The 18,058-nt window shown below is 54.7% G+C and overlaps 2 protein-coding genes across 2 annotated transcripts; both read left to right on the forward strand.

Moving 5' to 3' along the window:
- Positions 1–195: 195 nt before the first annotated feature.
- On the forward strand, positions 196–13,863 carry HAAO (3-hydroxyanthranilate 3,4-dioxygenase). Its single transcript, XM_019748651.3, has 10 exons — positions 196–353; positions 3,241–3,319; positions 7,352–7,435; positions 7,767–7,873; positions 10,248–10,337; positions 10,708–10,751; positions 11,037–11,182; positions 12,977–13,045; positions 13,212–13,294; positions 13,402–13,863. Exons 1-10 carry the CDS (start codon positions 274–276, stop codon positions 13,478–13,480), a joined length of 861 nt encoding a protein of 286 aa, XP_019604210.1. The 5' UTR covers positions 196–273; the 3' UTR covers positions 13,481–13,863.
- Positions 13,864–16,223: 2,360 nt separating this feature from the next.
- Positions 16,224–17,636, forward strand: OXER1 (oxoeicosanoid receptor 1). Its single transcript, XM_019748650.3, has one exon. It carries the CDS (start codon positions 16,363–16,365, stop codon positions 17,485–17,487), a length of 1,125 nt encoding a protein of 374 aa, XP_019604209.3. The 5' UTR covers positions 16,224–16,362; the 3' UTR covers positions 17,488–17,636.
- The last annotated feature ends 422 nt before the right edge of the window (positions 17,637–18,058 follow it).

Consider the following 18,058-nt stretch of genomic DNA (forward strand, 5'->3'; position numbering starts at 1 on the left):
CCAACCCCCGAGCGGGCGTGCGGAGCGCCCCCAGATGTGCGGCAGGGCCGAGCAGGTGCCTGGAGGGGAAGCGGTGAGTGGGGGGCGGTGCCGGGGCATCGGACCAAAGGCTGACAGTGGCCACCGCGCGGGTCCCCAGCCCCGACACCGGGGTTGCCCCGCCCTTTGACCCCTGGGATGCTGATTAACCCAGGCGGCCAATAGGCGGCAGGGCGGAGATGCGCCCCTCCGACGGCTCCAGGACACCGCTCAGAGCACAGCTCTTGGGAAACCATGGAACGTCCCGTGCGAGTGAAGAGTTGGGTGGAGGAGAACCGAGCCTCATTCCTGCCCCCCGTCTGCAACAAGCTCCTGTGAGTCCCAGGCACGCCCCCCTCCTCCTGTCCTCTGTCTTCACCTTCTCCTCCTCCATCTGCACCCCTCAACCTTCAGCTCCGAGTTCCCTGACCCAGAAGCGTGCAGAAAGGGGGCTGTGGTCCTCATGGCGTCTTCAGGGCGGGTGTTCCGGTTCCACCACCTTCATCTGTTCCTCTTTCGAGTCTACTGTGGAGACTGCGAGCCTGAGTCCTGAGGTTGGCTGGGTGAACGGAGGCCAGGGGAGATGCAGATGGCAGGTGGCAGCCCTGCCCCCCAGGGCTGAGAAACAGCTCTCCCTCCACCCGCCAGCAACTCGCAGAAGTTTGGGGAGGGTGGTTTTCCATGCCCCAGAATTGCAGTAGTACCCAGGTCTGGGGACAGCCCAACCATACACCCCCACTCCTGTCTAGGAAGCCGCAGTCAGACAATGAAGTCAGAGGGTTGGTCAGCTCCTGTAGGAGGATTTGGATTATTACTCTTCCCAGTTTTCATCTTTGCTGGCAGGCGCACGCGCGCGCGCACACACACACACACACACACACACGCGCACACACACACACACACACACCCGCTATCTCTGCCCACAGCCCCCCACAGGGCTGATGGTGGTCCAGCTACCATGTTTCCCCGAAAATAAGACCTAACTGGAAAATAAGCCCTAGTGTGATTTTTCAGGATGCTCATAATATAAAATAAGCCCTACCGTATTTCCCCCAAAATAAGACCGGGTCTTATGTTAATTTTTGCTCCAAACGACGCATTAGGGCTTATTTTATATTATGAGTACTGTGAAAAATCATGCTACGGCTTATTTTTCGGTTAGGTCTTATTTTCAGGGAAACACGGTAGTCTTTCTCCAGTCGACCCCTCAGGCTCTCCCCTGTGGCCCCTTCACCTCACTCCCCTTCCCTGGGCTCCTGTGGCTTGGCCTGGTGTGCTCCCCAGCCCCAGGCGCCCAATCCCATGTTTGTTGTGTCCACAGAACGGCTCCAACCTCAAAGCACACACTGCAATCACTGAACTGACAAGCCAGAGACTGTGCCCAGTGCTTTTACATCACCTCATTCAATTCTCACAGTAGCCCCAGGAGGTGGACTTTTACAATAAGTAACTTGGCCAGTGTCACGGAGCTCAGGCGGGACAGGGTCCAGTCTCAAGCCCATGCAAGAGTTTGACTCCAAAGTCCACACTCGTGGTCACTGCCAGGGCTAACAGCCGCCTCTCCCCAAAGCCTCGTCTCTCCCACCACTGTCGTCACCCTCACCTCCTTCCTCACCTCCACCCTGTCCACAGTCTCATTCTCATGCCTCCAGTTTCTCCATCAGCCGTGTCTCAGATCTACCTACTCTTCTCCTGTCCCAGGGCCACCGCTCTGGTTCCGCCCTGTCACATCCAGCCTGGGCAGTTCAGGCCTCCCCTGCCTCACGCCCCCCACGCAGCCCTCCAGCGCTGCTCCAATATTAGTAATCTCAAAACGTAGGCCCTCCCTTTAGTCATTCAGCAGATGTTCACTGAGCACCTGCTACATGCCAGGCACTGTTCCGGACACTGGAGAGACAGCAGGAAACAAACTGACAAAAGTCCCTTCTGGTGGGAGGCGGCAGGCAATAAGTATTAACGAACAGGGGGTGGGAGGCCGCAGGCAGACCTGGTGGCCACAGGACAGAATAGGGCTGTGGTTTTCCCCCCCGTGTTGGTGAGGGTTGTGAGGGAGAGTCTGCTCCAGGCCTCTCCTCACTCCGGGAGGTTTACAGGCGATCTTTGCCTTCCTTGGCTTCTGCGTCCTGATCTCTGCCCTCATCTTCACAAGGCATTCTCGTGTGTGTCTCTAAATCTCCCCTTTCATAAGGACGTCGGTCGTATTGGATGAGGGGCCCATCCTACTCCAGTATGACCTCATCGTAGCTTAACTAACTACATCTGCAATGACACTCTTTCAAAATTAGGTCACATTCTGAGGTACTGGGTGTTAGGATTCCAACATATGAATTTGGGGCAGGGGGTACATATGAATCTGGGGCAGGGGGTACATATGAATCTGCTGAGGGTTGTGAGCAGAGGAAGAACATGACCTGGCTTATGTACTCTGATTGATGGGTTGAAATAGCTCTTGAGTGAGTTCATTCAAGAACTTTCCATATGTACCTAAAGTATATCTCAGTAAAGATGACTAAAAAAGAAAAAATATATATCCTAGGCTCCCTGGCACCCCCTCAGGCCAAGACCAAACTCCTCGGCTGAGCTCTCGAGGCGCCTGGAATGACCTGGTCCCCTGTCTTGATCTAGCCTTCTCTCTCACTCCCCAAGACCACTCCCATACCACCAGGACCCCCAATACGTTCGTCTCAGGGCCTCTGCCCCCAGCTTCCTCTTCCACTTCCTCCCTCAAGTGCCTCAGAGCTTTAAGCCCAGCAGTTTGGGGGGAACAGACAGTCTCATAGTCAGACAGCTCTGGCGAGTGGGGGGTAGATAAAGGTCATTTTACCCCTATAGGAAGTGGGCCTTCAGTTTGTGCTCCTGTGTGTGGAGGTCTTGAGCACAGCCCAGGGTTCCTGATTGATGAAGAGACAGATCCACCACCACACTGTTCCCCCTACTGGGTCAGAGGATGAGGGGGACACACACAGAGGGACACACACACTCCAAGACACAGACATAGAAAGACACAGGCACATACAGTCACTGACAGGCATTCAGATACACATGGGCACCCTGGGATGAGATTGGAAGGGGACAAATGTTGAAGACTGACAGGAACAACGATGCAGAAATAGCCCTGTTACCTCTCCCAGGTGTACCCAGGCTCCCTCTGGGCCCCCCATAGACCCTTGCTGTCTTCTCCCACGAGCTGCTTCAGCATCTTTTCCCCCACACCCATTGCAGGCATCAGGAGCAACTCAAAGTCATGTTTGTCGGAGGCCCCAACATCAGGAAGGACTACCACATCGAGGAGGGTGAGGAGGTAGGCCTGCCGACTGCCCTCCCCTTACCCCGCCCTGGGAGCAGAGGGTGCCTCCTGTAGAACCAGAGCCTGTGGACAGAGACGGGGTGGTCAGATGGCTGATGGGTGAAGGGCGCTCAACCGAAATCACAGGGTAATACTGTTGCCTGGGAGATGTGAGCACCCAGTGACGCCTTTGACAGCTCCATCCTCAGAAAGATCCCAGCCTCTGCAGGTGTGAGAGGCTCTAGCTATTGGTCTCACCCCCTGCACATGGGCTGTCCATGCTCCAGGTGGGATGCCCTGGTCCTCTCTCACAAATCTGAATATGCAAGATTGGCCTCCAAAATGAGACCCAAACAGTGGGAGGGACCTGGATGCTCCACTCTGGTCTTGGGAGCCAAATTCTCTGGGCAGCGTTGGGGCTTGGAGGCCCCTCATTATGTAGAGGGTGCAAGACACATCAGTTGCTAGAAGCTATTGGAGAGGAGGGCAGGTAGGAGGGGAAATCTGCAATTTGCACTGAATATCCTTTTGTACCTTGAATTTTGGATTGTGTTTCTATTCTACCTACATCAAAGTAAATAAACAGAAGAAAAATTAAAAGAAAAAGATGGGCCCTCTTATGAAGGGACACAGATGGGTTTCCAGCTATCAGAATCTCTGGTGGCAAAGGATCAATTATGGGGCCCCTTACCTATCATCCGGGGGGGCCTGGCGCTGGAGTTCAAGGTCCGGAGTCCAACTTGGTCACCAGCCTCCACCCCCACTGCTGGCGACTCAGCCACAGCTTGGGGGATTGGGGGGGACTGGAGGGAGCATGAGAGAATCACTCACTCAACAAATGTTTCCTGAGCACCTAATGTGTGAGGGGCAGAGGGGTGAGGCCCCGGGCCAGCAGGGACATCTCTGCAGAGCAAAGCTGGCCAACCCCTCCCCTCTCACACTTCCAGGGCCCACACTTCCCTGGCCACCCCCTTCTCACAACCCAACTCACTGGAGGCCATTTTCCTCTGGGAAAAGAAAAACAACAGGAAAATCCAAAATTGCAAAGAGGAGACTGGGTAGGGGAGACAAGGCTGGATGCAGTGTCTCTCTTGCCTGCCTCAGTCAGCTTCAAGATCCCATCTTGTCTTCCAGAGGCTTTCACTCTGTAGCCCTGATCTCACTTCTCCTGTCTCCCTCCTTCATTCCGTCCCTTCTTGCCCCTCTACCACTTCTGCCCCATGCCCCACCCTGGGGTCTCCCCAAACTGCTCTGGTGGATGGGTGTCCACTTAGGGACCCAGGCCAAGCCCTGACTGAGCAGGGTGGCTGACAGATGAGGAGCGCTGGCCTGAGCAGGTCTCCCCACTGTGGAGGGTGGTGGGGAGGAATTTGGCTAGAGGTGGGTTGGACCCACCCCTGAGGCGAAGGAGAATACCAGCCACAGGCCCTGGAAAGCCACAGGGCAGGGCGTCAGCCTCCTCTCTATCCCAGACTCCATCCACCCTGATGAGAGAAGGGGAGTCACTGAACCAAAATTTCCTCCTTGCTGAGCTCAAGCCTCAGCATCAGCCCTTCAGGTGCCCCAGCTCCATACACCACACATACCTCACTTACCTGAGTCCATCCCTTGGGGAGCATAGGTGTGGGGGGGACGGGAGGGGGGTAGCCTGGGTTGGGAGTCTGCCTCTTCCTAACCATGTGATCTTGGACAGGTCACATCACATCACTTCTCTGAGCCTGTTTCCTTGTGGCACATGGAGACACTGGCCCTGCCTGGTGGCGCACAGTAGGTGCTTAATACACATTGGTTCTCAGCCCCCTCAGCCCCTTTCCGGCATAATTCCTTTTGGATTGCCAACGGCGGTTTGGATTTTCTATTGTTCAGGATCTGAACCTCTGCTCCAGGCCAGGCCTGACCCTCATCACAAGGAAAGCCTCTGGGCAGAGAGGCAGGACTGAGAAAAATTCCACTTCCTTCCCGTTTTTTGTTGGATAGCTGCTAACACTTTGTACCTTCCAGATAGGTTTGAATCTGCCCACAGCATCAGACCGCCTTCCCTGATATTTGCAAGGCCCAAGGGCTATGTCCCCCTCCCTAGAACTTTCTGGGCCCTTCCTCCTCTCCCAGTGCTGCAGAAGAAGTGCCCCCCACCCCACACATACACAGGGGTGGGGTTGCAGAATTGCTCCCTCCCACCTGGGATTTGGGGGTGGGGTTGCAGAATTGCTCTCTAAGAGAACCTGGTAGGTTTTTTCTTGTGTGTTTTAAACATCTTGCATGGGTTATTTCCAATAATAAAAGTGAATATTGTTTTTTTTGTAGAAAACAGGCGAAATATAAAAAAAAGACAAATGCATCCCTCATTCATAATCCCACCACGCAGGGAATCCCAACACTGTGAACGCTCCCTAGGTTTACACACTTATTGCTATATAAGTAGAACCCTGCTGGGTGTAGTTTTGAATCTTGCGTTAACATGATAACTTTAGCATTTTTCATTTTCCCACCTTATTAACAGTTATTCAAAAATCGTGTTTAGTGGCTGCATAATATTCCATATTTTGACTCTGTCATAAAATAGTGACATTTCCCCTCATTATTATTAGCATTATTTTTGCTATTCCTGCCATCACTAATGTTAATAGCTACTGGCCTACGAGTGCTGACTATGTGGCGGGTACATTGCGTAGTGTCCCAGCAGACTTCACAGCGACATTCTGAGTAGGCACTATCATTTTATAGATGAGGAAACGGAGGCACAGAAAAACTAACTGAATTGACCAAGGGCACATGGTGACCTAGCTGAGCTGAGGGCCAGGTAATGCTGGAATCTGTGCTTTTAACTACCATGCAGGTGACAAAACAGCCATGTATGTGCGCCCTGAGGCAGGTGCCTGTCTGATTCACTGCAGCCACCTCCTAGACACGGAATTAGGTGGTAGGTCAAAAGCATAAGATGGCCACTGTCCTGGTTTGTCCTGGACTTTTCCAGTTTCAGCACCGAAGATCCTGTATCTCAAGAAACCCCTCTGGCCAACCCACAGGGGTGTGAGCTGTGAAAGTTCTTCCTTCCTGTGGCCAAATTGCCCTTCAGAAGAGTTGTGTCAACTTGGTCTCACGCAGACCACATTGCTCTAGTTTCCCTAAGCTTGGCTTGATTTCTCTTAGTAGATGCTGTGACAAGAACTTCTGTCACCTCTAACTCTTTACATGATAATAATATTATTATTAACACCCCTTCAACTATTTGGCTGTGGTTTTAACATCAGTGTAATGTGTGACTGGTGGTGAAAAACTCTGCCTGCCTCCTCCTCTTCCCAGCTCCGCTGGGTGATCTCAGCAAACACATTAATTAGGGACTTAGGACAGAAGAGGGAAAACACGGTACGGGCCCCCTCCCACCCCACCCCACCCCACCCCAGGAAGGCAGCAGGAGGGGAGTGCTCCCATCCCCCACAGCTTCCGGCATCACTGAGTCCCCAGTTTACACAGCCAACCTCCAGAGGGACGTGAACGGGCACAGCATCACCGTTGCCAGAGGAACCAGCACAGGCTCCAGAGCTACATTCAGACTTGGGTCCACACGGGGGCTCCAGAACTAACTCTGTGACCTTGAGCGGGTTGCTTTACTCTCTGAGCCTCAGTTTTCTTTTCTGTATTATAGGACTAATAACATCTTTGGAGGTGGTTGGTAAGATTTCGGATCATGTACAGGAAAGTACTTACACAGCCCCTAGGACACAGTCCATGGCTGGTTCTCCTTACCTGCTGAAGGGTCACTGAGTTCTCCCGTGAGCAGCTCAGCCAGCCTCCTGCCCCCAAGCCAGACGCCAGCTGTCGTGTCCTGGCTTCTCTGGTCATCACTTGCGTGTCAAGATGTGATCCTTGTGTGTTCCCAGCACTCCTGTCTGTGGCATGTGTCAGGGGAGGGTGGGGCCTCACGACAGGAGTGACACAGCTGCTCATAAACTCCCAGGCCTTCAGGACCTTTCTCAGGTTTCCCAGTCAGAACTCAAGAACCTGGAAGAGGGAGGATCCGAGCCTGTCTGCTGTCCTGTCCCACAGGTGTTTTATCAGCTGGAGGGTGACATGGTTCTCCAAGTCCTGGAGCGAGGGAAACATCGGGATGTGGTCATTCGGCAGGGAGAGGTGAGGCTGGGCCCCAGGGGTCGGAAAGCAAAGGGCCACCAAAACAGGAAGCCATCCTGCCACGCATCCCGGCTTTGGTGGAGGTCTTATCCTCCTGCCTTTTCCTGGCCTCCTGCCCGCCCACTCAGCTCTGGCCCCATTCTCTGGCACTTTCTCCTCTGGGCTGCCCCATCCTCATCACAGCCTGACATTCTCTCTGGTCAGGGGAGGCCGGGCAGAGAGCTGGGCTGGGCTGGACCCTGTGGTCAGCTGAGAGGGACAGGATGCTGCAGGCCCTGAGGTCTCCGTGGGGGATTGCAGCCTTGTTGGTACCTTGTCCCCACAACTACAGATATTCCTCCTGCCTGCTGGGGTCCCCCACTCTCCACAGAGGTTTGCCAACACTGTGGGGTTGGTGATTGAGCGGAGGCGGCTGAAAACCGAGCTAGATGGACTCAGGTAAATGGACCTTGTCTGGGGGTCTGGGGCAGAGATGGGGGGGCAATCAGCAGAGGAAAGGATCCTAGATAGACCCAAGAAAACACTTCCTGCCACGGAGTGGGTTGGAGATAATGGAGATCCAGTATTTGCTGGCGAATGGAAGAGGGGTTAGGGTAGGTGGTGGGTGGGTTTGATGGTGGGGTTGGATGTGACCCCCTGGGATCCCCTGAGAGTCCCCTCAGCCTGAGGACCTTCTGGCTGGGACCAGAACCGGTGCTTCTCGCAGCCTGTGTCTCCAGAGTTTATTCAGTCTCTGCCAGGGCGTCCCTCTGCTTGTTTCTCTGCACCAGCTCATCCACAACCAGTGCTAACATTTGCATAACACTTGCTATGGGCCGGGCACCGGGCTAAGCGCTTTATGTGTATTTATTTGTAATATCCTCACAGTGATCCTATGGGGCAGGTACCGTTACCATCTGTCCTTTACAAGCGAGGAAACGGGGCACAGGGAAGTTGAGTTTGCTAGATAATGGCAGAGCTGGCATGATAGAGAAATACGAAATTCGGGCCAGGACAGTCAGGACAGGAGTGGGAGTCAGCCCCAGGGAGGGGACAACACGGCGCAGGGACGGCCACGCCATTCCTAGAGCTGAGTTCCCCTTTGGGTCCAATCAGTACCTTGATTATTATCCTCTGAAAGGAAGACACAGCCTCTGGCTCAGGGGGGCCAGGAGTGTTCCAAAAGCGAAACTACTTTTTGTATTTTTTAAATAAGAAAATTAAAAATTCCCAACAGGTTAGTGACATCTCTTGTTACAATGGACACTTTTTAAAAAATGCTTCCCTTTTTTTCTAATTACCAAAGGCATACACATTCATTCTTGAAATCTGGAAAAGTACAAGAAAGCAAGAACATTAAAAGGACCTGTCAGGAAAAGGGTGACAGGGAATGATATCTCAAAATAAATAACCAAACAAACAATAATAAAGAGAAAAAAAATTGTCATCCCACTGGTTAAACCTAACAAGGCGCTTAAACTTCCATCGTTTCTTTTTTCTATGCTGCACCTGACAGCATTGCAGGCTTATTGCAAGCATGGCTTTGACTTTTGTTTGTTTTTTACATGAAAAAACTCACGAGTATTTCTTATACCATTAACTGCTTTTCAAAAAAAAACACCATGTTAATAACTGCTTACTGATGTACTGCATAATCGTCTGCTGGAGAAGTAGATGCCTGGCCCTAAACTCTAGAAGGAATTTTTCTCTTGGGGCTTTATCTAGGGAGTCTTCAGTGATGGAAAGCACAGTTTCCTCAATAACATTTTTACAGCAAATTCAATAACAGATTTCATCTGGCTGCTTTTGACCTTTAATAAAAGCCAAGGACTCGACATTAAAATTCCACTCTGAAAGCAATTTCTGGAGGACATCACGGGCCAGTTATGAAGCTTTCTGGTGGCCAGCTCCATCCCAGGACAGAACTTAGGGTGCAGGGCAGGGTGGGTACACTGTGTGTAAATTATGTCCCATGACCAGGACCACTTCTCTTTCTGGGGAGGAGATGAAGAGCCGGCAGCCGGCCTGGGCCTAGGATCAGAGCCTGAGTACTAGGCATGCAGTCAACAGATGTGCTGCACACACCGGGGCCTGAGGCATGGCCTCGCTCTGCCGGGCACTCCTCATGCCAGCAGAGGCGCTTTCTGAGCCAGACTGGGGGCTTGGGTTGGGTGGGCTTCTGGGAGTCCACTAGAGGCTATATGTACATGCATTTGGACCTTCCTCCAGAGGAGAGGCCAGTTCGGTCCCGCACTTTGGCCCAGTTCTCAAAGGCATCCATGACCCTGAAAGCAAAAGGATCCCTCACCTGGGGGCATCTTCCACGTGTTGGTTCCTTAAGATTCCATGTGCTCTGACCTGGAGCACCAGCAGGCAGGCAGAGCATCCAGCCACCGCCCCTGGATGCAAGCTCAGCGTCAGCTTTCGCTTTGGGAAAAATGAAGATGCTTGTCATTGATGCTCTCTGCCCTTCTAAGGTTGTCTCCAGTCTGCCCTGCTTCTGCCACTTACAGGCTATGTAACCCCTCCCAAACTGCGCAGCTTCTCTGAGCTCCAGAGTTCTATCCACTTTGTAAACGGTCAAGTTTTGGGAATCAGGAAGAGCGAGGCGAATGGAGTGGATAATAGCCCTCTCACTTTGGGGGCACATGCTGCTTCTTGGAGATTCAGGTGTGGCCACTAGGTTGTGCTAACGAGTGAAGCAGGCGGCCAGCTCTGCAGGGCCCGTTCTTCAGGGCCAGCCAGGCCCAAACGTCCATGTGCAGAGCCCAAGAGAGGCTGCCCTGAGGCCGCCCAGATGGAGAGCTGGGTTGCCCATCCTTTGTTCTGGCAGATACTACGTGGGAGGCACCACGGATGTCCTGTTTGAGAAGTGGTTCTACTGCGAGGACCTTGGCACACAGCTGGCCCCCATCATCCAGGAGTGAGGCCCAACCCGGCCCCTCCCTCTCTCTGTCCTGAAGCCCCATATTCTGGCTGGGGAGAACAGACCCATCCAAGCAGTGCTCCATGCAGGACCTGCCAGCCCAGAACCATGATGCCCAGGATTTAGGGAGAAAGTCTGCCCCTCCCAGGGTGGGAGGCCCGGGCTGGAAAGCCCCCTGGGGAGGGAAAGGGGCTGCTCCACGGGGCTGTGAGAAAGTGGGTGGCCCACAGGAGTCATGGGATGGCCCCGCAAGTGTGTGTGGGCTCCTGCACCTGAGAATGTATGAGTGTGTGTCCATGTGTGTCTCTCACTGGCTGCTCAGTCAGGAATGCTGGCCCCTTCTCCCCTTCCCTGTATGTCCCCACAGGTTCTTCAGCTCTGAACAGCACAAAACAGGAAAGCCCATTCCTGGTGAGGCCACTGGAACTGCCTTTCTTTCTCCCTACCTCCCTCCTTTCCCAGAGCAGGATAGATCTTGTCCCAGGGTTCCAGGGAGTCCCCTTTTGAGTACTCTGCCCAGTACCCAAGGTACAGCAAGATGGCACTAAATTGTACCCACCACAGACCTGCTGGGTCCTTTTGCTGGATCCAGTGCCCATTCTGGCAATTGAGAGCTGGGGCTCCTGGGAACTGGGCTTGCAGGGGCTGGGCAGGCTAGGCCAGAGGACACTAACCACAGCTGGGCTGTGGATGCAGACCAGCTGCTCAAGAAACCACCATTCCCCCTGAGCACACGATCCGTCATGGAGCCCATGTTCCTGGAAGCCTGGCTGGATGGCCACCGCAGGGAGCTGCAGGCAGGCACACCCCTCAGCCTGTTTGGAGACAACTATGAGACCCAGGTAATGCAGCCCTGGGCCACCCAGCACATCTACCCAGCAGCCCCAGGAAATTAGACACACACACACACACACTTTGGAGACTTTACACAGGAGTATAGGCCTTCCTGTTTCTTCCCTAACTCAGAGAACGATGGCTTTGCGATGAGGGGAAACCTGTGGAGGCTATGTTGTCCCAAGCAACCTTTCTTTGCCTTCAGAGTAAGAGGTTGTCCCATCCAGTGAAAAGGTTTCTAGGGTTATACCCCAGGTAGGAATTCCTGAGTCTTTGGCCAGTCACAAACTTGGGAGCCAGAAGGGAGAGAGGTGTTTGGGAGTGAGGGTTGGGTGGAGAGGTGCATAGAGAGAGACCCAAACAAAGCTGGCCTCCATTCATTCAGTATTTATTGACTGTCTATTATGTTTCAGGCTTGGGTAGAAAATTAGAATCACTGCCTCAAAAGGTGTATGATCTGGTAAAAGAACCAGTTAATCAACAATTACCACAATCATGTGGTATGTTATTTGGTAGAGAAACTTTAGGAAGCCACAGGAGGATAAAGGAGGAATCCAGGCTGGGAGGTAGTCAAGGAAGGCTTCCTGGAAGAGGTGATGCGTAAACTGCATTTTTAAGTAAACATAGCAGTTTGCAAAAGGCAGAAGATAGAGATTCTGAGTGAGGGAGAAGCACAAGCAAAGACCTGAAAGCTTGAAACAGGTTGGCACTGCAAGTAGCTGAGGTTGGCAGGAGCCAGGGCAGAGGAATGGGACAGCAGGTGTGATTGCTAGACAGCCAGAGTAGCAGGCAGTGCCCAGGTCCTGGTGGGTCTCCTGGGCTAGGCAAGGTGAAAGGACTTATCCTGGAGATAACAGAGCCTCACCCAAGCACTGAAGTGGGAAGAGGACAAAGCCAGAGTGGTGTTTCAGGAAAACCACTGTACTTTGTGTGGGGCAGGATCGGGAGGGCAAGTGTGGAAGCAAGGAGACCTGATAGGAGGAGGCTCGTGTTCACTTGTGCTTTACAATTGCCACTGGCACATCCTTGCAGCTAGAATTAGGCAGCACCATGGAGAGATGCTTACTGGATATAGACCTGCCCTTGGAGGCCTGGCCAGCAGACACCGGGCTCGGCAGGGCTATGACAGCAGGTGCACATGACAAAGCCCCTGCCAGCCATAACAGCGACATCACTGAGTACTGAGCGGGCCTCACGGCCCTGCCTTCCGCTTCTTTCTCACCCCTACTCCCATCTGCTTCAGTTTATGCCGACAGATACCTACTGGGTTTATGCCGACAGATACCTCTGGGCCAGTGGGAGCACAGCCTGCACAGCAGCTGTGGGCTTCCAGGCTGACGCATGTCAGAGGCTCAGCCTCGCTCTCGCTCTCGCTCATCCCTTCCCCTCCCCTCTCCCTCCTGCTCCTTAGGCCAGAATCTCATGGAGAAAGGGAGGTAGACACGCTTTGGGGAACTACGTATGCATGCTACATGGGTGTGTCCCTAGTGTGCCCCTGGCAGGCACGCTGTCATACAGGTCAAGGGTCGTTGTGACATGCTATGAAGGGCAGATATGCATGTGTGTGTGAAGGGCAGCATGAGTGATCCCAAATGGCAGGTGGGCAGCACCCACTGTGACGGAGGCAGCAGGGAGGCCTGATCCTAGGCAGCCTTGCTCTCCAAGTCCCATCTTTGCTCCACATGTGGAGATAAGACTGTTTCAGGCCTCACCAAACAGACCTGGTGTCTGGGGGCCAGGTTCAAGGCCATATACGGTGTGGGGCAGGAAGCACCAGAAAAACCTGTGTCACTTCCCACTAGGTGATCGTCCACGGACAAGGCAGCAGCAAAGGCCCGAAGCAGGATGTGGACATGTGGCTGTGGCAGCTGGCAAGTGGGGCCCCCAGGAAAGAGGGGGGCACAACCTCCTGCCCATGGGGACCAGTCTATACCCGGTCCAGCTCCCAGGGCCTCCTTGCCAAGGCAGACTCAGGATGCTCGGACAGGTGTCGAGGCCCAATAGCCTCCATTCGATTCTCTGGTTCCTCTCCCCCAGGAGGGCTCCTCCGTGGTGATGATGGAGGGCCAGCACCTGAGACTGACCCCTGATGACAGCCTCCTGGTGCCAGCTGGGACTGCGTGAGTCCATGGGAGGACTTTCCCCCCCCACTGTGGGACTGCCTCCCTTTCCTTGGGATCCTCAGGGCCCAGCCTTGTCTGACCCCTGCTCACCTGTGTCACCACAGGTATGTCTGGGAGCGAGAGCAAGGCTCTGTGGCCCTAGCTGTGACCCAGGACCCCACTCGCAAGAAGCCCCTGGGGTGATCATCTTGCTGTGGGCCCAAAGCAGCCACAGCATGTGCCGGAGTGCCACCCCTGCCGAGCTGCTCTCCCAGCCCCCACTGCTTCTAGGTGTACTGCTGCTGAGTCATTCACTGTCCCCTGCTTCTGGGTCCTCCATACCACTGTTGCTATTCTCCTCCCATCCTCTTGGCCCAGACACCAGGCTCCTGAGGGGCCAGTCGCTCCCATTTTCCTCTAACAGCCCTTAGCCCACCGCCCCACAGCTCTACCAGGTGGTCTGCACCCTGAGGCTGGGCTGCCTCTCCATCCTGCGTCCTCACAGGCTCCTTTCAGCACCTGTCTGCCACCAAGGCGGCCCTCAATAAAGCCTTCCGGGTGGGCGAGCACCTGTGGGTCTGCACACACCCAAGCTGTGGTCTATGGCGGACCCCATGTGTTTCTGCGACTGTGTGTTGGCTGGGGTGTCAGGGCACTGGGTGACTATGGACATGTAGAGAGTCTGGTCGGGGGTGTCCCTGTTTGGAGGGGCTCTCCTCACTGTGTGTATAGCCCAATCCACACAGGCTCCTATGTTTGTCCTGGGGGCACAGCTGATGTCATCTCTCTGTCTCTTTCCCACTTACTCTTTTTACATCATGTTAAAAAATAGCATCTGTTAGGTTTTTCTCTCCCAATAACAGGAGGGATTTCTGCTAATTGTAGAAAGCATAAAAACACAAATTCCCCCATCCAGCATTAACCACTGTTAATACTTGAAGATTTTGATGAACCTGTAAAGGGCATGAAGCCGTCTGAGGAGCTTGGCAGGGGAGGGGTGTCTGTCCATATCCCCCTGCTCTGGGCTACTGTGTCCAAAGACTCAGAGGGCTCCTGGGCCTCCTGTGGGGTCAGGAGTGCTGGGAGACCCAGAAGCAACAGTGGGTGGAAGCGCAACATGGAAATGTTTTAGGAGATCTGAGCTCAGTATCCTGACTTCAATGAAAAGTTGAAAAGGGCTTGCATGTGGGGGCTGGATCTGGATAAAACAGGTCCCTGGTTAGCGTCAAAGCTTCCTACAGAAAACTTGGGGTCTGAACCCTGCCTTCTCCGCCCCAGCCCCGTGGCTCACTGCTTCGATACACTCCACTGAAGAGCAGAGGCCCTAGCTGTGCCTCTGCTCACCCACCTCTCTACCCCCAAGGGCTTTCCTCTCCTTTAAGCAAAGAAAAAACACTACCAGCCTCCCCCAAATTTACAAACCATCCAGGGCGATAAGGGCAGAGGCCTGGCCTGTGCTTGGGCTGCAGCAAAGTGTGGCTCTCTGGGGAAGCTGAGACGAGAACATGGGAATGTCCCTGGGAGGCCCCCTGGCTGGGTATGAGTGGCCACAAGAGGGGGTTGGTCCCTAGTGCCTAATCAGAGAGAAAATAATGAAGATTAGATCTTCTGTTTTTCTGAACACAGCTCTGTGCCAGGGAATTGCCTAGAAGTTCTTACATACGTTGTTGCATTTAATCCTCACAACTCTCCAGGAAGGTGGTAGCACCCCGTTTTATAGATGCGGCTCAGAGAGGTTTGGAAAGCAGGCAGCTCTGTTTCCAACTGAGATCTGTCTGTATTCAAAGCTAGGATGGTGGTCTCACCACCCTGCACACTGTGGGCATAGCCTGTCTGCCCTCAGCTTTGGCCAGATGGGAGCCAGGGCAGGGGAGAGGCCTGGAGGATCTGGGAGAGGAGCCAGCAGCCTCTGTGCCTGAAACCCAGAGACCAAGCAGAGTAGGCAGCACATGGCATACTGCTGACCACAGCCAGTTGGCAAGAGTGGATGTCAGGTCCTGGAACCTAGAAGCACAGCTTCCCTTGGTGCTGTCGCAGGTTATCCGGAGCCTGAGGCCCTCATCTTTGTCCACAGGCCTGGCCACGTGGGCTCCTAAGAACACCACACAGTAGGACAGCAGGACTTGTACCTGGCCCAAAGCCAGCCCCAGCTTCCCACTACTCGCCTCTCTAAAGTGAATGCTGGGTGAAGGTGGAGGTGGGGAGGCAGTGGGCAGGGAAACTCAAGGACTCTCAAGATTGTTCTGTTCAGGGGAGAAGCACCCAGATCCCCCGATCATGGAAGTAGAAATAGGCAGGGGAGCCCTCTGCCTGTGGGATGTACTTCATCATATCCATGGACTTGGCCCATCACAGACTTTGGAACCATCAGAAATCGGGGAGTAACTACTGCAACTGGCAGAGCACAAACAGGCTGGTTCCTACAGGCTGTGTACACGATGGTCAGGTGTAGACTGGACTCCCCACCTCTCTTCCCCAGGACAACAGCCTGTTGGCTCCACAGCCCCAGTGGCCAGAGCTGGTGGGGGCAGGGAGGCGGCCACCCAGCCTGTATAGATGATGGGGGTGGGCGGATATCTAGGGTGGTCTGCATGATCCCGGGAGCTATGGGTTGCCAGGACCAGCTCCTGCCTTCAGCAAGCAAATGTCTGACCACTCAGAGCTGTGTACACTCCCCCCAACTCACCCCAGCTGGGCCTTCCTCTCACTTCAGGGTCTCTTTGGGCCTCTATGTCACCCCTGCGGAGCCCTGCTTTCTCCTCTGCCTGGGGCAGCACAGATACCACCCCGCAGTCTGGGTTCAGAGAGTTGGCTGAGGGGTCACCCAACACAGGGAGGTGGGGAGGGAGAAAGGGATGGATGGGGCAGGGAACGGGGTGGGGCCGACGGAGGGAGGGCTGAAGGGTTCCCTTTGGTTAGCAAAGGGGAACACTGGGTGTTTCTCAGTGGCTTTGCGGAAGCAGATAAAACCCCGGGACACTGAGTCATTGTGGTAGCCAGCTGACAGAGAGCACTCATCTCTGAACATTGATTCAGGGGTAGAAAGACTGGAAACTTCTCTCAGGTCCACAGCCCATGCAGCACACATGGGATTCTACAACTTCAGTTCTCCCTCCCCCCTTCTATCTCTCTCTCCCTCCTCTTTCTCTCCCTCCTCTCTGCCTCCTTCCCTCCCTCCCTCTCCCTCTGCCTTCACCACTGCATCGGGGTCACCGGCTCACTGCCTCCTCACCTCTTCTGAGAAGGTGTCTGCCTTCCTGGTGCCAGTGCTGGGCGTGGAGTTCGTCCTGGGCCTGGTGGGGAACAGCCTGGCGCTCCTCATCTTCTGTGTGCGCATGCGGCCCTGGACCTCCAACACGGTGTTCCTGGTCAGCCTGGTCATCGCGGACTTTCTCCTGATCATCAACCTGCCCCTGCGCGTGGACTACTACTTCTTCCACGAGACCTGGCGCTTCGGCGTCACCACCTGCAAGGTCAACCTCTTCCTGCTGTCCACCAACCGCACGGCCAGTGTGGTCTTCCTCACCGCCATCGCGTTCAACCGCTACCTGAAGGTGGTGTGGCCCCACCACGCGCTGAGCCGGGCCTCGGCGTGGGCAGCCGCCCGGGTGACAGGGGTGCTCTGGGTGGGCATCCTGCTCCTCAACGGGCACCTGCTCTTGACCTCCCATCCCAGCCGGGCCTGCCTCAGTTACCGGCTGGGCGTGGCCCCCTCGCCCTGGCTCCGCTGGCACCAGGCACTGTTCGTGCTGGAATTCTTCCTGCCACTGGCCATCATCCTCTTCGCCATCGTGAGCATCGGGCTGACCATCCGGCGCCGCGGCCTGGTGGAGCAGAAGGGCCCGCGGAGGGCCGTGCGCATGCTGGCCGCGGTGGTGACCGTCTACATCGTCTGCTTCTTGCCCAGCGTCCTCTTCGGCATGGCGTCCCTGGTGGCTTTCCGCCTGAATGCCTGCCCTGCCCTCAACATTTGCACACAGCTCTTCCATGGCTCCATAGCCTTCACCTACCTCAACAGCGTCCTGGACCCCGTGCTCTACTGCTTCTCCAGCCCCAACTTCCTCCGCCAGGGCCAGGCCATGCTGGGCGTCCGCCAGGGCTGGCAGGGCTCAGCCAGCAATGAGAGCTCCTGCCAGCCCGCAGCTCAGCTCCAGGCCTCCAGGAGGGCAGAGGCCACAGGGAAGCTGCAGGCGGAGGTATCACAGGAGTAAGGAAAGGCCCTTCCCAGGACTGGGGTCTGCCAGGAGGCACGAGTTCACTCCCTAGACTGTTACTAGCACAGCCTGCCTGAACCAACTGGACAAGGGACATCTGCCAGAAGCCAGGTGCGTGGCAGGAAGAAGAAAGGTCATGGCCTTACAGAGTATTATGTCCCAAGTGACAGCCCCAGAATGCAGGAAAGAGCAGAGGGCAGGCGGAGATAGGCAGGGGTTATGGAAGCCGCAGCTCAGACGCAAGGCAGCAAAGCTGCCCAGTTCCTGGTCAAAGCTGATTACTGTGAAAGAAGTCTTGCTTCAGAAATGGGACAACTGCATTTTCTGTGATCTCGTTTGTCCCTTTCAATACTAGTCCACTTCCTGTGGAAAACGCAAGCCTGTCTTGGCTGTTGTAAGGAACTTGAATAAATGTCTTTGGTTCCATCCAGCCCGGGCATCAGCAGTGTTCAAAGTGAGTACCCGAAGGTGAAGGGAAACTGGGGACAGAGTGTGGGAGCTGTGCAGGGCACTGTCCTTCCACATTGTTCCTGGAGCCGTGAGGGGTCCTTTAAGGCAGAATGCTTTC

Source organism: Rhinolophus sinicus, chromosome 2, assembly GCF_057876585.1.
Source record: "Rhinolophus sinicus isolate RSI-liver-muscle chromosome 2, RSI-T2T, whole genome shotgun sequence".
Classification (NCBI taxonomy): domain Eukaryota; kingdom Metazoa; phylum Chordata; class Mammalia; order Chiroptera; family Rhinolophidae; genus Rhinolophus; species Rhinolophus sinicus.